The sequence below is a fragment of the Condylura cristata genome, unplaced genomic scaffold, assembly GCF_000260355.1.
Source record: "Condylura cristata isolate star-nosed mole 26May11 unplaced genomic scaffold, ConCri1.0 scaffold00006, whole genome shotgun sequence".
NCBI classification, from domain to species: domain Eukaryota; kingdom Metazoa; phylum Chordata; class Mammalia; order Eulipotyphla; family Talpidae; genus Condylura; species Condylura cristata.
The window spans coordinates 23,467,327-23,493,263 of record NW_004567107.1 but is presented as its reverse complement, the minus strand read 5'-3'; the positions used below and the strand labels follow the sequence as shown (position 1 = coordinate 23,493,263).

Here is a 25,937-nt window from a genome sequence, read left to right as displayed (position 1 = left end):
AAAGGAAGCCACTAAGTCTTTGAAGGTATTTTGGGCTGGATTCTAAATCTGGCTCGACTAGACATAAAGCTCTAAGTCTCTAGTTAACTACTTTATTTCCATTCCTTATCAGTAAAATGAAATTCTAGCTGTCAGGTTAACTATAAAGGACAGAAATTTGCTGAATGGGAGAGGAGTGTATTCAAGCCAACTTACCAATAATTCAATGCAACAGTCTTTTATTGAGTAGTCTCTGTTGTCCAGAAACTGTCAGATGCTTGAGATTCAGAGATTAATAAGGTAGTCCTCATTTTTAATGGATCATTAAAAACAAAGGAAATAGCTCCTGCCTTTGAAGAACTGAAATTGCAACTGGTGGAACATTTAACTCACAAAGAACTAAACTATGAAATATAATGAGCTTAGTATTGAAGAGAGGGAAGTTCAAGTGTAATGGGAGTACTGCAAACTCACTAGTTCAAGTTAGAGAAATTTGAAAAACCAAGAATAAATATCTATCTATCTATCTATCTATCTATCTATCTATCTATCTATCTATCTATTTATCTATCTATTTATTTATTTATTTATTTATTTATGCAGAACTGGGTACAGACAAGAGGTGCGGGGCAATGAGACGATTCACCAGAGACAGAGTGGGAAGCAGAACAGGCAGATCAAAGAAGTACACTGCTGAGGGGAGCAGTGGGCAGGTCAGGAGAGGTCTGCCACGCCATGTGGGTCACCTACCTGGATGGGGATAAAGCTTGTACTGAAGTAGCTTTGTAGTGCTGTGCTTTAACCCACTGTGCCACCAGGCAGGGCCAAAAACCAGGAAGATTTTACAGAGAATGCTTCACGACAGCAAGTGAAGTCTAAGAAGGTGAACTTTAAGTTTCTTAACACACTTAAAAATCACTGTCAGTAACTACACCTAATTACATCTCATGAACAGTCTAGGTCAATCTTAGAATCTTAAATAAGAAACACATATACAAATCAGATTGTTTTATTTGAAATGACTACAAATTGTGTTTTTGCATGATTCTCAAACTAATTAATCCCTCCCCCCAAACCTATATTTCAATTTTACTTATTGATGTTGGTGTTTATTTTGGTAGAAAACATTGCTAGCAAAGATTTACTATCTAGGGCTCTCCCTGGTGGCGCAACAGGTTAGGATGCAGCACTGCAAGGCAGCTGAAGCTTCTTCAGTCCAAGTTCGATCCCCTGCCCCAGGGGTGATCCACATGGTGCTACAGACCTCTCCTATTTCGCCCGCCACTCCCCTTATCAGTATACTTTGTCGATCTGCCTATTCTGCTCCCCACTCTGTCTCTGGTGAATCCTCTCATCTGCCTGCACCTCTGGACTATACCCTAGTTCTGTATGTATAAATAAATAAATTCTTTTAAAAAAATTACTATCTATATTTTTGCTGTTATATTGTAATGAAAAGAATTATTTTAAGCCCGTAACACATGCAAAATACAATATAATAAGTATATAAAAATATAATATAATAAAAATATAATGTAAATATATAATATTAATATAATATAATATTAATAATAATTAATATAATATTAATTAATTAATATAATATTAAAAATATAATATAATAAGTATATAAAGATCAAATGTAACAGTTTAATCAAGGTTGTTAGAACCATTTGGTTTATTTTCCTCTTAAAGCAGAGCATTTTTAAAAGGGGGAAAATTTGTGTGTGTGTGTGTGTATGTGTAGAAGTGGGGACGGACAGTCTCTTCTAGACTTTCCATTGATATACTTACAATGCTGATCACAATCAACTCTGGCAAAGACTACTTGATTTGCATTTGGATACTCTTCCTTAATGACATTGGAAGCTTCCTCAAAAATTGGATGCAACATCTGGCTGAAACGACACCTATACACAGAGAAGGATACCAATTAAAATTGAAAAGAAGCAATAAAACAGTATCCCAGTTATCATTATCCAATGATACCAAAAGCTTTTGAGACCATCACATAGCTAATTTAATCATAGATCCTGCTTGTCACTCTTTGACAATAAAGACAACTTTGGTTTTTTTATTATCTATACACATATAGATATATGAGATCATTGTTCTATTCCCCCCCCCACACACACACACAATGTTTGCTTTCTTTAAGCAGGTGTAGTCCCCATAGAATTTCCACAATTCACCCATGTGCCATCACCATAGTCCTTTGTGCTCTTTCAACCCTCACTTTTGATCCCTTCTCCCTTGCCATCCCCTGCAGGATGACTCTGATTTATAGTTATCTGTTTATTTTTGTCCTGTTTTATTGCATTTTTTTTTCTCCAATCCCTTATTTGGTTCCTCTATATGCCTCTATAAGTGAAACCATCTGGTGTTTTTCTTTTTCCTCTGGCTTGCTTCACTGAGCATAATAATCCCTTCTAGTTCCATCCACGTTGCTGCAAATGGCATGAGTTTATCTTTTTTTTTACTGCTGAATACTACTGTATTGTGTATATATACAAAATCTTCTTGATCCAGTTGTCTATTTTTGGGCATTTAGGTTAATCCCAAGTCTTACCTGTTATAAACAGTGCTGCAATAAACACAGGAGTGCAAGCATCCTTTTGAATTACTGTTTTTGTGTCCTTTAGGTAGATCCCAAGGAGTGGAATTGCTGGATCATATGGTAGCTCCATTTTTTTTTTTTTAAAGATTTATTTATTTATTTATGCATACAGAACTGGGGTACAGACCAGAGATGTGGGGGTCACCAGAGACAGAGTGGGGAGCAGAACAGGCAGATCGACGAAGTACACTGCTGAGGGGAGCAGCGGGCGGGTCAGGAGAGGTCTGCCGCGCCATGTGGTCACCTCCGGGGCAGGCGGGAGTCGAACTCATGCGGAAGCCATCTTAGATTCTCAGTGCTGTGCTTTAACCCACTGCGCCACCAGGGAGGGCCCATTTTTTTTTTTTTAAGGATTTATTTATGCATACAGATCTGGGGTACAGGCCAAGGTGCAGGGGTGGTGAGAGGATTCACCAGAGACAGAGTAGGGAGCAGAACAGGCAGATTGACAAGTACACTGCTGAGGAGAGGAGCAGGTGGGTCAGGAGAGGTCTGCCACACCATGTGGGTCACCTCCAGGGCGGTGGTGGAACTCATACTGAAGTGGCTTTAGCTTCTTAGTGCTGTGCTTTAACTCGCTGTGCACCAGGGAGGGCCCACAGCTCCCCTTTTAATAATCTGAGGAACCTCCAAACAGCTTTCCATAGTAGTTGAACCAGTTTGCATTCCCACCAGCAGTGTAGGAGAGTTCCTTTTTTCCTTACATCCTCTCCAACATTTGTTTGTTATTAGCTTTTTAGTATGTGCCATTTTTACTGGTGTAAGGAGTTATCTCATTGTGGTTTTAATCTGCATTTCCCTGATTATGAGGAGTGTTGAGCATTTTTTCATATGCCTGTTGGCCATTTGCATTTTCACTTTGGAGAAATGTCTTTTTAGTTCTTCTGCCCACTTTCTGACTGGATTGTTTATTTTTGTTGATTCCTATGAGTTCTTTGTATCTCTTTGTGATGAGTCCCTTATCAGTGTAGAGTCCCTTATCAGTCCCATTCATTAGGGTGTCTCTTTGTTTGGGTTAATGTTGCTTTTGCTGTACAGGTGGTTTTTAATGTGATGTAGTCCCAGATATTTATTTTTTTCCTTCATTTTCTTTGCTTTGGGGGATGAGTCTTCAAAGATGTTATTGAGATATGTGATAAAGACAATTTTGAATCAAAGACTATTGCAATCAAAGACTATGCAAATAATTATAAAACTTTGGAACATTTTACCTTAGAAATCAGCCAATATTATGAAATAAACACTAAGGATCTCATACATATCTTTCAAACAAGACTGAAATTATCTCTCTAAAATGAATCCACTTGGATTTGTAATGATTGAGACTTCGGCATTTATAAAAGACAACTTTTTCTAAGCAATGAACATATTTTTAGACTACAAAACCTTAAAATGGTAAGTTTCTTGCAAATATTAAACAATTCACCTGACTAAATCAAATCTCAAGCTATTCAGAAATAAATAAGTTGTAGTAAAAGGATAAATAGTATAATGAACTATTTCCCCATAAAATTTAGCTCTGGTAAAATGGGCTTTTTGTATCTATAAACAGGAACAAAAATTTTAAATTCTTAAAACAAGACTTGTCCTTGTTTTTTTGCTTGTCCATTTTCACTTGGTTTATTTTTACTTTAAAAAATGGGTGGGACATAAAGCACAATTAAAAAAAAAAAAACAAACTCATGCCATTTGCAGCAACATAGATAAACCTAGAAGGGATTATGGTCTATATAAGAAGGCAACAGGAAAAAGAAAAATACTGGGTGAATGGTCTCACTTATAGGAGCAATGTAGGGGAACCAAACAATAGATTGGGGGGGGGGACAAAAGTAGAAGGTAAACTACAAATCAGAGACATTCAGCAGAGGAAGGGCGTGTGAGAGATCAAAACAGGGGAGGGAAGAGCACAGAGACTATGGTGATGGTTCATGGGGGTCTTGGTGGTAGTAATTTTATGATTTCCCTTGAGAGAAGAAATCAAATGAACAAAAAATGAACAACAATGTTAAAATCAATAAATTTTTGTAAGTGGGACACAAGTACCCAACAGTATTTCACAACTTGATATTTCTAATTCTCACAAATATATGCTGTGAGTCATGAAAGAGGCCTGTTAGCATACAGAAGAATAATCCCAATGATGGACACAACCAGCTAGATTAATCATTCTTTTATGTATGAAGATTAGGTATACATACAGCTGTAACTGAATAAAAATACTGTAAGGGTGTGAGAGGATGCAAACTTTGTACTTCTTCCCTATTTCCTCTGTATATCTCTTCCAGCCTATTCACCTGACTTCCTATGTACTTGTTCTACAATCTATCAAGGTAATACAAATTGTATCTTCAGTTTCTTGCTTTCAAGTGGCTCTTTCCTTTTTTCTTAAATCTCTCCTTTTTGGGACAGGTGGGTGGGGACATAAGGAACTGTGTCTTACTTCACTAGGTCTTCTAATAAGCATTAATAGGTGCCTGTTAAATGACTACACTTATAGAATGCAGGAACTGGAGGCTAGGATCACAAGTTTGTAGGTTCTTACAGTTTGCTGAAAATAGGATGCTGAAGGGCAGAGAAGGAAAAGACTAAGGACTGGGCAAGGTAAAGACAAACACTGTTTACTGGTCCAACTTGCTACCTAGTAATAAGCAGTTAAGCACAGCCTCATGTTTAAATAGGATTTTTAACACCAATAGAGAAAAGAGGAAGGTAGATAAAAGTTCAGTTCCAATGTTACTATATTTTCATATACATAGAACATACATATGGAAAGTCATTTATAAAAGTTACATAATAAAAGCAATATATCTATTAAAAAGAATTTTTAAGCGTCATCTAATCCAATCTTCAAACTATTGCCTGAATCAACCTTTTACATATCAACCAAATAGATAAAAGTCTCGGTAGGACAACTTGAAGGCACTTACTAGTATAATCTAGTGGTGAGTGGATATGGGTGGGGAATAAGCTTTAGCATCAAACATACCTGAGTTAAATCCCAGTTTCACCACTTACTAAGCCGTATGACCTTTCTGTGCCTCAACTTCCTCAACCTAAAAGGGAAATTATAATATCTAGCTGCAGGGTAGTTCTGAGCATTAGAGATAATGTATATAGTCCAGCACATAACATCATTATTAAACACTGACTATGGTTTATTACCTCCTATAGAATGTATTTCAGGTGACCCTATTAGAGAATTCTTCTTTAAATTGTGCCACAGCCATAACTTCCAGAGGGAACTCAGAATCTAACCTTTGAGACATAAGTCTTTGTCCAATCAAATTACCAAAGTTTTTCTGGTTAAATAAAAGAGTACTAATTCATGAGCAATTAAATGTTGTTGCACTGTATGTTTTCCCAAATAACTGCAATTTGTTCATATTTTCAATTCAGGTTTTGCAACAAGGTCAGTGGGACATTTTACAATCCACAATGTTCCCCAATCAAGAGAGCTATCAGATAACCTTGGAAATATTTTATTTTTCTAAGTTTTAGTTTTCTTATTTTTAAATTGGGTTGGACTTCTACAAAATTTAGTGGCCATTGTAGCACTATAAACAATGCTGAAAATATGTGGGAAAATGTTACTGTTGTTATACCTTTTATATATTCTCTTTAGATTATCAACCTTTTACTAAAATTCTTAAAATCCTATACATATGTCCTTTACTCAGTATATCTTTTCTGCCAAGTGTCATGCAAAGGTTTGGGGATTAATGTGGGAGAAAGAAGATCAACATGGTAACTTTTCACAAAACTAAGGATGTTATTAGGGAACCACCAACTAAGTTACAGCCTGAGTATTATGATTGGGTAAATATAAGGTGTTATCACAAGTTACAGAGTTCCCAAGCTCACTTAAGATAGATATGTGGTATTTATCTAGGAAAGCTTCTCCAGATAACTTGGCAAAAGAAACATTTAATATATGATTTCAAAAATAATTAGAATTTAACCAGGTAAAGAAGTGGGTGAGAGAAGAGGAACCCATTAGCTAGGGAAAATACCACAGGTATGGGTTCAGTACTTAAAGAGTATAAAGTATTACAGACACTGAAAACCATTCAGTATAACTAAAACAGGATGTAGGATTGGAGAGAAGGAGAAGTTATTGCTGTGGAGACTAGAAGGGACCAAGTCATCAAGTAGTTTCTGTGTCAAGCTAAGGGATTTGAACTTAGTAACCTAAACATAATGGAAACTATTTATGGGTTTTAAGAGGGGTATAAATGAATTCAGTCTGCATTTAGGAAAGATCACTCTGGCTTACTTTGTAGAGAAGAGGAAGGAGACACACAGATCTAAAAGCACTGTAAATAACAGCAAACTGTTGCAGGATCTGAGTAAACTACAGGACATTGGGCTGAAGTAGGGTCATAGCCAATAGAAATTAATTCTAAAAAGAGTCAAATAAGTTAGAGGCTGTTAGAAATAAAAGATTGTGTATTTCAAACTATTCTCCAGATGAAACTCCTTATTCCTACTCCCCTAGTCCTATCCCTTAACATCTACATACTATGTTCTTATACTATATGCTGAAATATTGAATAAGGCATTATCTTGCTCTCAAAAGTTTGACTGCTAGCGAACAAGCAAAGATCAAAGACAAAATAATGTGGTAAGAAAAATGGTACTTAAGGTACTACATGAACATAGAAGACAAATATCTTATTCAGATAGGTTTCCTGGAAGAGTTAGTAGACGGTGTAAGTTTTAAGAAGTCACCATTATTTTTCCTTCTAAACCTGTCACACCCACACCTTTACCTCCAAACATGCCCTATTTCTTCAGTTAGAAAAAACACAGAACTGCAATATGCACTTAAGTGAGAGAGAGGTTTGAACTTTTGCATTTTAAAACAAGGGATAATGGAATTACATTTCTCTCTTAACATACAAATGTTCTCCAAATTAAGCTGTTTCACTTATAAATGAACCTTAATTCATTTTGTGTATGGAATATTATCTCTCAAAAGAAAAAGGTTCCCCCATGTACACACCTTTAGCAAGTTAAAAAAAACATATGCCACCTAAGCCACCCAAATAGAAAATAAGATTATTACTTACCAGTCAGCATAAAAATTTACTAAAGCAACATCAGCATTGTCTGAAATTGAAAAATAAAACCAAACAACCTAAGTTATTTGTGTCTACATAATTCTGACATAGTTAAAGATATAGGTTTTACCATGGTTCATTTACTAAAAATATAAAATAAAGTTACTTATTACTCAGAAACTCATACATTGAGACATGATGGTTGTATAATTTGTGGGATTCTCTCTGTTCCTTTTCTCTATACCTTCTACCTTCATTGCATCTTAAATAAAAATCAAAAGAATCAGGCAAGTCAGCTACTAACTAGCTTACTCTAATAAAAAGTCACATGGCATGATATGGATTTTAATAATCTTTCATATTCATAACATCATTAGCTCTGTAAATAAATCTTATTTCACAAAGGAGACCTATATAACTAAGCAATTTCTAAATCTTTGCTGTGCCACCAATTGCAACAAGTAATCCACAACAGTGTTGCATAAGATGTACTTTTTCTGGTTCCTATTCATTGAACAGTTATCCTCTGTTGCAAAAATAGTTTAGTATCAATTGCATATCCTGATATAAGGACATGGGGAAAATGTAGCACTGTTTCTTTTGGCTAAACTTAATGCAGAGAAACTTAGATATAAGTCCTAACGCACTAACAAAAATAAAACACAAAGATATGCTAGAATTTGGAAGATGAGAGGAATATATGAGCTTTAATTCTCTTCTTTTTTACTTTCAAAGCACGTTTTATCTTCTTGCTTCTTTTTCTGTTCATTCTAAAGCTCTGCTTCACAAGCTATAGTCCTTAGAACAGAAGAACTAGCATCACATAGGAACTTTTAAAATGTAAATTCTTAGATGGCACCCAACTATTTTTCTCAGAAACTGGGGGCCAGGTCTAGCAATACAAATATTAATATATATACTCCAGGTGATTATGCTAAAGTTTACTGAACCACTACACTAAAGAAAACCCAAAACATGAAAACCAAGTTTTTGGCGTTTAAAACCAGGCCTAAGAACACAAGACAATATATGGTGCTCAATGGATAATTTCTTAATTGTCATTGTTTTCGGTTTTGTTCTGCTCAAACTAATGGGTGAAATGGAATGCTTTAAAAAATCAGTTATATACCTTGTACATTTTAATATCGTAAATTGTGATTCTTTAACCAGATCTTTTACTTTGCTCTGTTTTCAAAATAATGTTTCCCCCAACTTACTTAAATCTATAATCACACTGTCATCAAAACATACAGTGAAACACTTATCAAACTAATTTGATCAATAACAATAAGTGAACGGAGTAGGTTAGTTAAAAGGAATAAAAATTCTAGGCCGTGTCAAACATTTGGTACCACACAATAGAAATTGTCAGTCTCTAAGTAAGCTTTAGTGAAATGTTCAGTGGTGTTTGAGAAGGAAGACATAAAATATGAAAAACATAATTTGCTTAGAAACACAGGAAAACACAAATTTTAAGAAATTTTGCTAAAAATTAAAATCACAGTGCTTTGTTCATTTAGTAAACTATGAAATTAGTGAGAATGATAGCTCACTAATATCAGATATTCTGGATAAGTGAGATTTTATTCCATTTTGGTTCTGTATAAAAACTGTATACTTTTACAGTTATGGGCCTCTCTGCTGGTGCAGGGGTTAGTCTCAGCATTATCAAGCTATTGCCAGCCATTGTGGCATGAGTTTGTTCCCTGGCCAGAGAGCTGACCCACCGGTGCAGCAAACCTTTTCTACCTGGCCCACTGCTTCCCTCAGTAGTGTATCTCAGTAGATCCAGCTCTTCTGCTCCCCACTCTGAGTCTGGCGAATCCTCTCACACACACCCCCCTCAACTCCCCAACACCTTTGGCCTAAACCGCAGTTCTTGTATGAATAAATAATAAAAATAAATCTTTAAAAATACTTTCTGCTTCAAAGATACCAAGGTACTTACTTAAAATATCATCTATATTCTCTGTATCAAGACTTGTTATTTCAGTTGTTACAGGAGTAAAAATCCAAGTTACCTGGAAATTTGGAAAACATAAAATTAACAAATGTCTCCACAACAGGCAAAAAATACAAAGACTTTAAAAAAACGAAAGTTTGTGAATAAAGTTAATACTACTTGTTATTTACAAGGTCATCCCTTGAATTGGTTTTAGTCTATCACTTAGTTATGGTAATCTTTCACTAGATCAATGAACTAAAAGTACTATCATCTAAAGTCCTATGTAACAAAACACATAAAATTATGAGTTTTTCCCTAATGAAGGCAATAGAGAATTTACTCACTCTTTTAAATTAATACATTATATCTCTACACCAAGAAAAAAGCTTGCCAAATTTTATTACCATCTTTGAAAGAACATAAAATGAAAACTAAATTTGTTGATCCTATCCCACCATGTTTCTGAGTGAGAACAAAATAATGAATCAAATTCAAGACTTTTTAAATGGTGCCCAAAAGCCCTCCTTACTTCATATTTATTCTCCCGATGGTAACATGTATTAATAATGTGAGAGATTATTAAAAGGAGCATAAAAATGCTTTTTATTCTACTTTAAAATAATTGAAAGCCAAACAAAGTTCGTCAAAGAATATCTTAGCTTGTCACTTACAAAACAAAGATATAAAAATTTTAAACTAAGCTAGCAATTGCTTGCTCATTTTTGAAAGTAATATTATATGGGCTTTTGGGCAATGGGGGGAAAATGGCATCGTTAATACACTATGAGTTCCACTGCTTGGACACTTTTTGGTTCAAGCTGGAGTCTGTGTGCGGCACATGGTCCACTGCAGTTGACTAAGGGACAACTAGTGTGACGGCCCTGGCCAAGGCGCTGACAACTGCTCTTCTGCCCACCCATTCCACAGGCATTTCAGTACAGCAGTTTTAATCCACTAACAATTTAATCTCTAAACACTATAAAAAGACATGTTGATATTAAGCATGTAAATAATCCCAACGAATTAAGTGCTTCTATAAATATATTTTTGTAGTGAAAGTGTAAGGATCCACTAGTCTTATTTTCAAGATGCGTTAAGTATAGCCAACAGCTAACTACTATTTGTATTAACACCCAATGACTAATACTCTTCTGAAAACTAGTTTTAAATCTCTTAATATTTGATGTAACTAATTTCATTTTTTCCAATCTCTTAAAAATTTAACTCTAAAAATCAGACTTCCCTTACTAATCACTATTTCTATGCATATCTCAACAAATCCTTCCCTCATTAATGGAAGACTGGTTCCCAATAACTATTTAATCACATTGGTGCAGCAAGATTTTTTTGTTTTTTAAGAATTATTTGTGCATATAGAACTGGAGTACAGGCCAGAGGCTCTGGGGGCGTTGAGAGGCTTCACCAGAGACAGAGCGGGGAGCAGAACGAGCAGATTGAGGAAGCACACTGCTGAGGGGAGCAGCAGGTGGGTCAGGAGAGGTCTGCCACACCATGTGGTCACCTCTGGGGCAGGCAGGGATCAGACTCATGCAGAAGTGGCTGTAGCTTCTTAGTGCTGTGCTTTAATGCACTGTGCCACCAGGGAGGGCACGCAGCAAGATTTTTTTAACTGATTAAACTTTTTTTATTTTTTTACATTGCTGTTCATTTTTGGCAATATCTGATTTCTCCCCTCCGGTGTGGTCCCCATAAATCTCCCACCATATCACCGATGAACCATGGCCATAGTACCTTAAGCTCTTCCCTCTCCTATTTTGACCTTGTTCCTTCCCTCTCCCCTGCTGTATGCCACAGACCTAGTTTGCCTGCAAATTTGTATTTTTCTTTTTGATCTGTTGTTCAGTTTCCTTATAATCCTTCTGTAAGTGAAACTACTGAGAGTTTTCTGTTTTCTTCTGGTTTGTTTCACTGAGCACTGTTTCTAGTTCCAACCACGTTGCAGTGTAGCAAGATTTCAGAGTGTACTGTGTGTTGAAGAAAAAGTAAAGAGGAAGACACACAAGTGTTATCATAAAGCAAAGAAGCTGGCCATTATCAAAGTCAAATCATAAATTAACTTGATCATTTATAATGTCTATGAGATATCGAAGGCACAAATATACAAGTAATAGACCTCTGACTCAAGAAATGCTTGCGACAAGGATTTCTTGGTAGTAAAGAGAGGTAAAAGTGTGATAAATACAAATATAAGAAAACCCTTTAATTGTATAATCCAAGGAAGTCATTATCACCTACCAAAACATATGCTTACAAAAGTATACTCCAAATTTAATTGCTTTTTACTTTGGTAAAAATATTTACATGCTAGGTAATGACAAAAAAGAGGCAGTGATTAATTTGTCTATATTAAATATATAACTCATTTAAGAACCTTTGTGCTAATAAACATGCAACTGATAAGATGAATACAACTGACAGCTGTATTTAAGATAGCCCAAAGCAAAATAACTGTCTCTAACTTAATAATCTCTTCTCCCTATAGGGTGTAAAATGAAGCACTTTCATCATTAAAATTTTCATTAATATGCAATATGAAGGAAAAGACAAGTTGTTTATTTGAACTGTTAGCAAGCTTCACTAGTCTGACAAATTGTTTCTTTTCATGTCAACCCTGGGCAGAAACAAGATTTTCCTGGGGAAACATTTTTATGAGTCAAATGCTATAGTGCCTTAAGTAAAATAAAGACAGTTCCAAACCAGGAAGGGAGAAGGGAAATAATTTTTTTTAATTTAGACTTGAACTTTTTAAAGAATAAAATAAAAACATGCAAAATTTTTAACAGATCTTAATAGTCATAGAGAATATGACATATTTCGACAACTCATGTAAATATGCAGACATAAGTTTATAAAATATCTTGCAAATTGGTTATTCTCTTCAGTTGCCCAGAAAATTGGGAGACATCTTCAATCACTTTAGGTAAGTCCTTATACATGTGTTTACTGTACCAGTATATGTCTAGTGATATGACCTTATATAAAAGGTAACATTAGTGAAATGGTTAATATCACACCCAATTTTTAAGTTACAAGTTAAAGATTGAAGAAAGCATTATAAATATAAATTTTTTCATAGCAGGAGCATAAGGGATTGGGACGGGGCGGGAAGGGAAGAGAGAGAGAAACATATGTAATAGAGTAAAAATGAAAACAATGAACAACTATAAACCAGAGACATTTTATGGGGGTAGAGAGGGGAATGGGATCAGGACTCAGGTGGGAAGAGTGCACTGGGCTATGGTGATGGGCACACAGGTGAGTTGGTGGGGATTACAACTGAGATGAAAAAATGCACAAAATTAAGAATGATGTAAAAAATAAATAAAAATTTAAGAACTTTAAAAAAAAAGAAATAACTGATTAAACATTTTCTGTTAATATTAATCATTACAATATTAATCATTACAATAAATATATACACGCTAGCCCACTAGTGTATGCAAAATGTACAGTACTCAATGCTAATTTCCCAGTGCTAATACAACAGGCTCTTGAGAAGTATGAACTAGCATCAGTAACACATGTTGGAAGTAACTCATTCAAGCTTTTCTAGCCACAATTCTAAAATAAATGTTCTTAGTCGATTAGGACCATCTAAGTAGTTAACTGTTTGAATAATGTCCTTAATGGGAACTACTAAAACACTCCTAAATTGAGTGTCTCCTTTCAATCCAATCCTCTGCCCACAGAAGCCAGACTAACACTTCTCAGCACTGCTTTATATAATATTAATTCCTCTGTCCAAAAAATCCTCCAAGGTTTTTCACTGTTGACTACTGTATAAAAGCCTGGACTAGACCACATTGGCTTTCTTAGCTCACATCCTAGTGCTCTCCATTCATACTCTATATCCCAACTAACTATAATTAGAGAACATCTGTACTAGCTGGCCATAAACTCTAGTTTGTTTGAGACAAACTCGGTTTAGGCCTATTGCCCTGAACTATTATTCATAGTACCATCTCCTTCAAAAAGGGTTCCAGGTTAGGCAATATACTGTAGTTATCCTCTTTACAGAAGACCCATGACAATTGAAACTGTATCAAGCTCTTCACAAATCCTAAATAAGCATATAATGTCCTCCCGTATAATAAACAATATTTTGAAAACTGGAATGAGTGAAAAAAAGAACAAAGATGGAACAACGTTATGACTGCTAAGCCAATTACTGTTATCAATAACTGAAACACTGGGCACTTAGAGAGTAAAAATCAGTAACTCAGAAAAATCATTAGCAATGATCCTTGTAAAGTCACTTACAAATAGTCAAAATCCTGGAAGTTACAAATCACAGAATGCAAGGCATCAATGGGTATTCATAATTCCTAAAAGGTCTCCAATTATTCTCCTGCTCCATCGTTTGTTCATACAGTTTCCTCTGCTTGGTACAACTAGGAGGGCCAAGTAGTTTTCAAGACCCAATTCCAAAGGTATTATTCTGATGAAACCTTCCCCAATGGTCCCAGACACCAGTAAGTCACTTCTCTCTCCTCTTAACCTCCAGAGATCTTTCTACAGAGTGTTAACATATTCTTCACACAGTTTATTTGTGCTATTTCCCTCTTCTAGAAGACTGAATATCCTGAAAGAAGAAACTGCACCTTATTTAATTTTGTATTCCACAGATTAACTTACTATGGTACTATATTTGCACACAATAAGCACTCAAATTTGTACTAAGTGATTGGTGGGTAGAGATTATGCCTCAGAATTTAGAGGGAGCATGTTGGAGGTGAGAAGTGGAGAGAAGAGGTCCCAAAACTGAAATAAATAGCTACATTATTAATATGTCTGAGAAAAATAAAGTTATTATGTAAGAATGAAGTCTACATTAATTTTTTGTTTTTAACTATGTAGTGGTGAAAAGCACAACACTAGGTAATGATTCAGACTTAGATTTAGGAGTCTCAAAAATGATTACCTTACCCACTGCAGAAACTCAACATTACCATCTAAAAGCTGTCACATACACCGAACAGGACTTTGTCTGATCCCCCCTGCTGTTTTCTGTTGTGATTTCTAGGCACTTCAAATACCTTCACTTAAGAGAAGCTAAATGTTACATGAAAGGGAAAATCCCAATACTTCTTGTACTGTCCTATTTTAAGGTTCTTAATTTAGTCATGAAAATAAATGATTTGGGAACTTTAGGACAGGAAGCTTACAAATTATCATTCAGATGAAGCAATTAAATATTAATTTAGTTAGCAAGATTTAGAGTCATAAAAGCATTTGGTAGACACTGCAGTAAATGTTTTCTTAGAACATCTTAGTAAAAAAGAGTTTACAAAACAAGAAGTGAATGAATTTGTTTGCTTGTTTAAAAGCTCAATGCTTTAAAACTTGCTATTCAAATAGTGGCCACTGAACCAGCAGCATTCACATCAATTGGGAACTAACAGAGAAATACAGATTATTGGGTAGGGACCTAAAGATTATTAGGCCAGGTCAACTAAATCAAAATGTCCATTTCAATAATCTTCAAGTGACTACCAATCACATTAATGTCTGAGGAAAAATGCTTTAAAGAACAAAGCTTTTGACTATATAAGCATGCATGTAAATTTATGTAACCAAGTTTTCAGTTTTCAAATATGAACGCAAGAATAAGTAGACTCATTTGTGAAAAGTCTATATTGACATGCAAATTACTCATTTTAGAAAAAAGGACTATAATCTTATCAGAAATTTACATAGATGTTAGTGGTTAAAAGTACAGGAGTTCTACTTGAATAGATAATTCTGCATAAGAATTATTGGCAAAAATACAGAAGCTTCAAAAAATGATAGTTTCTTCCTTGCAGCATTACTGTTCTCAATTGACATTACATCTGTATGGCAAAGAGCTTAGTATATTTTAGCTAAATCTTTCATTTACCTGCCTTTTTACTGGGAAAGTCTCAAAACTCTTTAAAAACTATTCCTCTCCCACATCAAAAAATAAGTAATTTGCCAGTCAACAATTCTCTTCAGTTTCTAATCCAGATTGACAAATCAGCCCACCACCTGAAGTCTCAGTGCCAGGGGACCCCAGCTGTCTTTCCTCCCTGGGGCCACATCTCTGGCTCTCAGTTTGGCATTAACCTGGCAGGCAACCTAAAGGCAGAGCTTTGTAGTTGCCTGCAAGGAGCTAAGAGATATGAAATGTCCCTGGAGAAATGAAGTTGAGGCTGACAGACACTGTAAGAACCTTGAAGTTGAGTATCAATCAAGACATATCTCCCTGTTAGTATTCCCAGAAGCAATATAATGAACTAGAAGTTCAAAGAGAGAGGAAAAAACAAGACTAAGTATAAAATAACATGGGGAAGCTACTTTAACCCTTAAATTGCTTAGTGGTACAACCTTCCTATATCAATAGAACCCATTTTGGACAAGTCAGAATCAATTTGTTTTTAAAAAGAAACATTAGAAATACATTTTTCTTTTCAAGATTTATTTATGCATAAAGAATTGGGGTGCAGGCCAGAGGTGCAGGGAGGTAAGAGGATTCACCAGAGACAGAATGGAGAGCAGAACAGGCAGAATGAAGAAGTACACTGCTGAAGGGAGCAGTGGGCCAGTCAGGAGAGGTCTGCTGCACCATGTGGGTCACTTCAGGGCAGGGGTTCGAACTCACACTCAAGTGGCTGTGGCTCCCTTGCAGTGCTGCATCCTAACCCGTTATGCCACCAGGGAGGGCCAGAAGAACAACATTTTTTATTAAATAACTCAAAATACTGGTGATTTGGTGATGGGAAGCCCACGAGGGTGAACTGAGGTGGAAAATGATGTAAAAATAAACTTTATTACATTATTTAAAAAATAATAAAATGGAAAAAACCCTCAAAATACAATGAACACAGACACAGGCATATTGGAGAAAACAGGCTCTATACAAAAAAAGAAAAAAGAAAAAAGAAAAAAAACTTCAAATATGAAATATATAATCTCTAAATTCTGCCAGCAAAATTAACCATAGAAAATTTTTTTAAAATCTACAATCTCTACTGTTCTCACATTTTAGTTATTTAATTGTGCAGGGACTGTTATTAAAAACTGATGTCATCTGCATTTTGTTCTTCACTGTATTCTAAAAATGGGATGAACTAACTTACCTAGAAAAGACCATGTACTTCTCTGACCTTCAAAAAAAAATGCTTTTCTATAAAAAGTTTTTCAGGGCCCTCCATGGTGGCGCAGCGGGTTAAAGCACAGCACTAAGAAGCTAAAGCCACTTCTACATGAGTTCAATCCCCGCCTGCCCCGGAGGAGATCCACATGGCGAGGAAGACCTCTCCTGGCCCACCCGCTGCTCCCCTCAACAGTGTACTTCATCAATCTGCCTGTTCTGCTCCCCACTCTGTTCCTGGTGAATACTCTCAGCTTCCCCATCTCTGGCCTGTACCTCAGTTCTGTATTAATAAATAAATCTTAAAAAAAAAAAGTTTTTTCGGTACTTGGGGATTGTCAATGTATAGAAAGCATTTTTCTCTTAAACTCACCACAGTCTCCTCTAAAACCTAAGCCTCTACCAACAGGGATACTCTAAAGGTATTAACATAGCACAGGAATTGAGAGAATAGTCAAGGTGAGCACTATTTTTTTTAAAGATTTTATTTATTTATGCATACAGAATTGGGGCACAGGTCAGAGGTGCAGGGGCCATGAAGGAATTCACCAAAAGCAGAGTGGGAGGAGATTAGGCAGATTTACAAAGTACACTGCTTGAAGGGAGAAGCGGGCGGGTCAGGAGAGGTCTGCCACTCCATGTGGGTCACCTCCAGGGCAGGGTATATAAGCCAGCTTTGCAGTGCTGTGCTCCAACCCGCTGCGCCACCAGGGAGGGCCCACTATTTTTTTTTTTTTTTTTCTGAATATATTCTGGAACCTACAGAGGGTGAGACAATGTTTCATTCATCACTGTCTCCAGATTAGTATTTAGCACCGGATCTTGTTAAGTACAGTCCAGAACAAATATTGGCAAATATATGCCAAGAGAAAATTATGAGCGCTCTCCTTGTGCTACACTGTAATTCTTGCTTAGGATGCCTGATAAAAGAAAGTTCCCTTGAGGGAGCCTACATATGTTGGTACATACATTATGATTAGTACTCTGATAGGATTCCTAGATCCAATTGCAACATGGGGGTATGTTAAGAGGCTTCCTGATAGCAACAAGCAATTCCCAAACATGATTAGGATGTCTAAGAATCTGACTGAATTCAGTTCTGATACTCTCTACCCAGAGACATCAAGTTCCACAGGAAAACTGTTCAGTCTCTTCAGAAGCCAACAGCAAGCCCAGGCTGTTAACTGTGCCTCTAACAACTAGCTACAGTCTAGTAGTCCCCATGAGACCCTCTTCTTAGATTTCAGATACTGATGACATGCCTGTTGTACTCTGAGCTTCTGAGTGACTGATTGGCATAAATCATAGATCCAATCACTCCCTGTACGGTTTCGCTCATTTTCTAGAACAGTTCATAGAACTCAGGAAACCTATTTACTCAATAGATTACAAATTTCTTACAAAAGGCTGTAACTCAGAACAGCCAAATGGCAGGCATGCAGAGGGCAAGGTATGGGGGTAGGGCACAGAGAATCCATGTCCTCTGCCAGTATGCCAATCCCTAAGCACCTTGATGTGTTCAACTAGGAAACTTTTTGAACCCTGTCCCCTTGGGTGTTTAGAGGCTTCATTACTTAGGCATGACTATTGGCCATGGACAATTAAACTCAATATCCAACTCCTCTTCTCTCACTAGAAGTCTGGGGTAGGATTAGAAAATTCCAATCCTCTAACCACAGGGTTGGCTCTCCAGGAAACCAGCCCCAATCCTCAGGTGCTTCCAAAAGTCAGCTCATTTACCTGTATCACTCTTAATGCTTATGAAATTCCTAAGGGCTTTGGGAACTGTGAGCCAGCAACTGTAGATTAAGACCAAATATATATGAGAAATATATATTTAGTCATCAAACTAAAAATTCATATTTCTTACAAATCACTTATTAAAATCACCCACTGATTCCATAAATATTTCAATGAGTTACCTACTAAGTGGCACCAGGGAAAAGGTTGTGAATAACATTAATATAAACTTACTTTGTGTCTAGCAAGACTGTCAAACTTCACTTTCACATCTAAAGAAGGGGAGAGGGAAGGAGGGAAGCAGGGAGGGCATGTTAAGTAGATTCTCCCCCAAGTATTTAACTGTGGGCGCTGGACAGTGACATAATATGTCATACTTCCTTTGACCTAGGCTTTCAAAAAAGCTCAAGTTAATTTTAACACAGAACAAGTGAATTAACACATTATTGAGCAATCTTAACTTCACTAAAAATGAGACAACCAGATATGCTTCTTGATTAGATGGGACAGAAAACAGTACTACTTGTGGAGTCTTCAATCTAGTCAAGTCCAAAAACTAGTATGTAGGAAACAAAAAATATGCAAAATGACACTATGGCAATGCAAGCAGCCATATCGGTGCAGCCTATCATTCTTTGGGGTCCTCTCGGAAGTGAACCCTGAAACAAGTAGGAAGGCACAGTTTGAGGAACAAACAGAGAAAAAGGAAATGAGGAACAAACAGAGAAACAAGATGGGAAAGACCAATAATATACAATAAACTATACTGTACATGAGCTAATACTAAATTTAATGTAACACTAAATACCAAATTTACTAATTTTAAGTACTAATTTGATTAGGCAAGCTAAATGCCGATGCTTTTACTTAATTTTTTAAAAAGTCCAAGATATACAAAATAAAAGTCCAAGATATATATCAAATAGGCTATAGCTCCTAAATTATATTATTTATATTCAACTCTTATTTACCAAATGCTGATGGTGCAATATGCATTTCTATACTGTATACTGTGAAGAAAATATCGCCTATATAAATCAAAGATGCTTTTATTTCACTACTAAACATGGACCCTACTTTCTGGTGATTCATCAGTCTTCAACAAAAAGCTGATCTTCAGCGAAAACTCTGGTTCCTCATTTTTCACATTCACTTAGTTCTGGAATGACTTTCACGCTTCTCGTTAATTATTACTGAGTACTACATGCTAGGGTAAAAATATTTTTGTTATTAAATTCAAGAAAAAGTCCATTACAATATTATAAAGGCCTATGTATTTAGGCACTGCCTACTTTAAAAATCTGTCTCTTCATAATTGTACTATTAAATCTAAACAAAATGATTCTAAATGTCAATGAGTGGTAGTCCCTGAAAGGTCATACATACTTGCTGAGTTACCTATCCTAATTAAATGATCATTAAAAGAATCTTTAATGCAGCTCCATATGCCACATAGTTTAAATTAACTTAGTAAAGCAAATGGGTTTGTCTTTTCCTCATTTAGACTAAAATTTCACCAAGCAAGATTCTCAAAGCTTTCATATAAGTTAAGGGTCATAGCTGAAAGGTCACCTCATGACCTCCATAACTACTATGTAGTATTTTAGCTTTCTAAGCACTTCTACCACAGAAGTAGTCAGGGAATGACTTGGCTTGGTTAAAGAAAATCTGAATTTAGTAATTTGGCATCCTTATTCACTTCTCTCTCCCTTTCCTAGTTGCCATGAGATGCATATAAAGAAGGAACAAGTATTGGCATACTCAAGAATAAACAGTCTTCTTTAATTCTCAGGACAATTTGGGAAGCAGAGAGAAAAGATCAGCAGGCAAGGAAAAAGGAAGAGAACTCAATTCAACTAAGAAATAGAACTTGAGTAAGAAAAAAATATATTCTCTATCTATCTCTGGTGTACTGAAGCAATCAACCTTAAAATAGAGGCAAGAGGTGCCATTTTCCTAGACCCTTAGTTATGGGTCTAGGAAATCCAGAATCCTTCTGATTTTTACAATATATGCTAATTAAATAATGGAGTATGAGGAGTCCTTACTTTCCTAATGCTTGAACTCAACTCTGATACCTCCAAATTGCCCACTGAATACCCAATTTGGCTTCAAAGCAGCAATTGACAAACATCCCAACATTCCAAACAACTGTAAGTAGTGCTTACAGTTGATTTTCATCTGAGAACTTGTTCATTTAAGAATAAATTTCATGTGACAAGCCCAAATCTTTCCATATACACTTCAAAGAAAACACAGAAATTTCACTGATAATTCTATAGGAAGGGTTGAAATACTTTATAAAGTAATGCATAAACAAGCTTTGAAAAATTAGAAAGTTCTGGGGCCTCCCTGGTGGCTCAGGTGTTAAAGTACTACCAAGCTATTTACCAGTCATGGCAGCATGAGTTAGATCCCTCACCAGGGAGATAACCCACAAGGTACAGCAGACCTCTCCTGTCTCAAACAAAGGCTGCTCTCCTCAGCATTATATTTCAGTAGATCCACTTGTTTTGCTCCTCAGTCTCTGGTGAATCCTTTCACACACACCATCCCCACCCCAGCTCTTGTATACATAAATAAATAAATCTTTTTTAAAAATTAGACATTTCTTTAGTTCTGGATATGTACTCTTATAAAAACCTAAATTATATTTACAGTTCTTATACACAATTTTCTGAAGTTATGACTAAGCCACAGCTTAATCTTCTGGTGATTTTATGCAATCTATGAGTTGGCAGACAGGAGATACAAGTTTTGTATTACATAGTGAGTTTTACTACTCACTATGTAATCATACGCACTTACTACTTTTATCCTCTGATGTCAGATTTCTATTTATCCATAAAAATTCTATGATAATTTCAATAAAAACAGAAAAAGCATTTGACAAGATTTACTATCCTTTGGTGATTAAAAAAACAAAACTCAACAAGATGGTATAAAAGGAATGTACCTCTACATAATAAAAATCGCATATGAATAATCCATAGCTGACATCATAAACAAATATCACTCATCACTGGTAAAAATCTGAAAGCCTTTCCTTTAAAATCAGAAACAAGATAGCCACTCTCACCACTACTAGTCAATATAGTACTGCTATAGTATCACTGCATGCAATTGACATAATATACATAGACAATCCAAAAGACTCCAGTAAAAACTATTAGACTTTTTATTGTAAAGTGGCAGACAACATAAAAATCTATTGTATTTCCATACACAAATAATGAGCCAGCAGAAATAGAAATTAGAAAAACAATCCCACTCACAATTACATTAAAAAGAATTAAATACCTTGGAATGAATTTAACAAAGGAATGAAATACTTATGTACCCAAAAGGGAAGAGCGGAGGCAATCTGTGCTAACGAATTAGAAGAATTAACATTGTCAAAAAGGCTGTATTACCTAGAGCAATATACATGTTCAATGCAATCCCAAAGGTATTCCCCACATAAACAGAAGTAACCATGAAATTTATTTAGAATAATACAAACCGCAAAGAGCAAAAACACTTCTGTGAGAGAGAGAGAAAAAAGAAACAAAACAAAACTGGAGGTATCACAATCCATGACCTCAAACTATATTACAGAGCAACAGTAGTTAACACAGCTTGGTATTGGAACAAAAATATATACAAAGAAACAGAATTAAGAGCCAAGAAATAAAACCATACTCATATGAGTAACTAATTTACAATAAAGGAGCCAAAAGCTTATAAAAAAGCAATAAATGGTGTTTGGAAAACTGAACAGTTTGAATGAAACTAGACCACTATCTCAAACCATACACAAAAATTAAATTTAAGTGGTTTAAGAGTTGGATGTAAGACCTGAAACCAAAAAATAATAAAACAAAGGTGGTGCTCACTGGCTTGCACCTCAGATATGTGCTTAGGGACACTGACTCCAATAACAAAGCAAATAAAAGCAAAGCTAAATAAATGGAACTGCATCAAAACTAAAAGGCTTCCTTTGGTACAGCAAAAGAAACTTATATCCAAACAAAAAGATAGCTTACCTAACAGAGGAACATAAGTCTGAGAAGGGGTTAGTATCTAAGAAATACAAAGGATTCATAAAAATCAACAACTTGATTTTAAAAATGGTCAGAGTATCTGAATAGACACTGCTCAGGGAAAGAAGACATTCAGACAGCAATATGCATATGAAAAAATGCTCTTATCATTAGAGAACTGCAAATTAAAGCAGTAATGACCTTATACTTGTGAAAATAGCTATAATTCAAAACACAAGAAACAACAAATGTAGGAGATGATGTGGAAAAGAACCCTTGTGCACTACTGGTGGGTAAATAAATATGGTTCAGACATTAAGGAAAGCAGTATGGAGATGCCTCAAAAAATTAAAAATAGAAATTCTATATGATCCAATTATCCTACTTCTGTGTATTTACTGGAAAAATACAAAACCCACCAATTGGAAGAGATATATTTATAACCACATGTTTAGTGCAGCACTCTTTATATAGCTAATAACTGGAAACAACCTAAGTCCCCATCAAATGACAAATGGATAAAGAAAATGTGGTAAATATAGGAAAGGGATTATTTTCCAGCTTTCAAAAAAGGATGAAATCCTACAATTTGCAATAACATGAATGAAGTTAGAGGGAATTATGCTTGGTGATATAATTCAGACACACCATATATGATATCACTCACATGTGGCATATAGAGAAAAGAAAGAGATAAACTAAATAAGACAAAAATAAACTTCCGGCCTGTAAGACCAACAAGTGTTTACCAAAAGGGAAAAGGGACATGGGTACATAAGGATAAAAGGGACAATGGTAAGGTGAAGAATAGACATGGAATTTTTAATGTAGAAATTTAGAACTTATCATAGTATACACACATGATTTGCAGTGATGAACACCTGAAACTTACATGTTATAAAGCAGTTCTTAGAAAAAAAGTAAAAAAAGAATCATAATTCATCATTAGACTAAACAAACCTCCCCTATCATTCTTATATCTTGGATAAATACACAGCAACAGAAATACAATGGAATTTTATAGAAGGTGAGAGTTTACAAAGCTAACCTAGGAGAATGTAATGTCCAAAAAGCATGTTAGCACCATAGAGCAGAGTCTTGTAAGCTTTTACTGAGAGCAAGAAATATATCTTACCCTGCACTCCAGTATAAACACACACACAGATCCTCAAAAATATTTATCTTCACTCTATTCAATGCCTTGTGATATGTTCAATTTCTTTTCTTAATGTTGTATATAATATCGATTAACTCACTTGACAACTCATTAATGGATTCCAATCTGCAGTCCCAAAAATTGCTTAAAGAGTAGTAGACATTGATTAAATATTGTATATTATACATTTACTCAATCAAAACAGCTCCTTTAGAAGTCCCTGTAAGACTATGCTTATAAACAACACTGCTCCTAAGAAGTCCCAAGACACTCTTCAGTATACTCCACAGGAAAAAAGGTCTTCAGGGGTTCATCTTTCAACTGAGTAATATGGGTTATCACAATGAATAATAGTACTTTCCTTTTGGAAAGATAACGTCCTGTATACTTACTCATATACCTGCAGAAGCATCTGAAAATGTTCTAGAACACCAAGACAAGCTTGAAATACTTTAGAAAATAATGTTTCAAATTTTTCATTAAATAGTTTAAAGGGAACCTAATTTGCTTTTTTAAAGTTATAATTAAATTTCTGATTCCCAGTCCACTGGAACTTTTGTTTTAGACATAAAAAAAAAAAGCATTAAAAAGTAGGACCGGGCCCTCCCAGGTGGCACAATGAGTTAAAGCACCACATTATGAAGCTCTCCAAAGCCACTGCAGCATGAGTTCAATCACCTGGCAGGGAGCTGACCAACATGGCACAGCAGACCTCTCCTGAACTGCCCGCTGCTCTTCTCAGCAGTGTACTTTATAGATCTGCCTGTTCTGTTCCCCACTCTGTCTCTGGTGAATCTTCTCACCCACCACTCCTTTGGCCTGTACTCCAGTTCTGTACATATAAATATATAAATTTAAAAAAAAAGTTAGGGCCATAAACTATAGAAATATTACTGACAGTTTGTTATCATTACCCTAGTCAATCTTTTAATTCTCATAAGCTTCTCTAATCTATGCCTTATGAGGTCAAAAGCAGTTAACCTACAATTAAAGATGAAGAGGGCCTTAATTTATTTTAAAGATTGATTTATTTATTTATACATATAAGAACTGGGTATAGGCCAGAGATGTAGGAGGTGGTGAGAGGATTCACTAAAGACAGACTGGGGAACAGAACAGACAGACTGATTGTAATACACTGCTAAGAGGAGCAGAGCGCGAAACAGGAGAGGTCTGCTGTGCCATGTAGGTCACCGCCCTTGCCAGGGATCAAACTCGTGCTACAGTGGCTCAGGATAGCTTCACAGTGCTGTGTTTGAACCCCTTGCGCCATCGGGGAGGCCCCAGAAGGCCTTATTTTAACTGACTTTATAAAAGCCTCTCTTCTCACGAAGGACTCTTCATTGACAGCATCCCTAGTAGAATGGCCATTTAGCCTCCAATCAAGTAGCTGTTAAAACAGAGAGCTTACAAAACAAACTTGTTGATTTTAAAACCACTAGAAAGCTTTACCTTGTAGCAGTGAACATTTGTTCACTTTTCCCTACAACATATCCATCACAATTCCATCACATACAGCCCACTGACAACATATTTATCACTCTTCCATAAGTTAGTAGCAGTTATGGGATGAGAACCTTTGTAACTGAGGGTAGTGAACCAGATAGGGCCTATAAAGAATTTAAAGGCACATTCTGTCCCCTTCAAGAGCTTTATAACCATTCATAAATGTTGGAAAAAAGCACTGTACAGGTTTGATGAGCAGAGTCATTTCAACAGATAAATTAAGTAGTACCTTGACTTAGAAAATGAAGTAGGGAGGTAAGCTGAGGTGAAACTGTTAAGAAAAAGCAAGGTGTCATACCCCTGAGGACTTGATATCTGTTGTAGTAGAAAATAAGAAGTCAAGGGAGACTTCTCAGTAAGGAAGGTGCACACTGACTTCAAGACTTTATGCCAAAGACTGAACACATGTAACACTACTGTAGGTAAGAGAGTAAAACAGTAGGAGAGGGAAGAGCATTAAGAACCTGGATTGTGGTGAGGGAAATTTGGAACGACAAATATGCTCATGATTACAAGGTAATGAATGTTGAAGAGTTCAAGGAGTTAAAGCTAATTGGCAGAACTGAAAGGGGAATAAGACTAGCCTAGAAAACTTCTGTGCATCACTGATCTCTTCAATTTCACTAGTTTTACACTTCGAGCAGTTATGACATGCCTCATCCCAACTAGTACAGAGAGTCTGATAATTGTATTTAACTACTTTTCATATCCAGGACTAAAGCATCAAGAAAGCCACTGAGTCCAAGGTACCAACCAAAGGACCAACAAGACTCCTACGTT

At 35.8% G+C, this 25,937-nt stretch overlaps 1 protein-coding gene across 1 annotated transcript in view; it reads right to left on the bottom strand.

Annotated features, from left to right (window-relative positions):
- The window catches only part of ERP44 (endoplasmic reticulum protein 44), a 64,600-nt gene that overhangs the window by 25,347 nt on the left and 13,316 nt on the right, over window positions 1-25,937 (bottom strand). The window contains exons 2-4 of the mRNA XM_004677479.2: window positions 9,605-9,677; window positions 7,666-7,705; window positions 1,774-1,889 (exon numbers count right to left, since the gene is read on the bottom strand). Coding sequence (XP_004677536.1) covers window positions 1,774-1,889; window positions 7,666-7,705; window positions 9,605-9,677 — 229 coding nt within the window. The remainder of the gene's footprint in view (window positions 1-1,773; window positions 1,890-7,665; window positions 7,706-9,604; window positions 9,678-25,937) is intronic.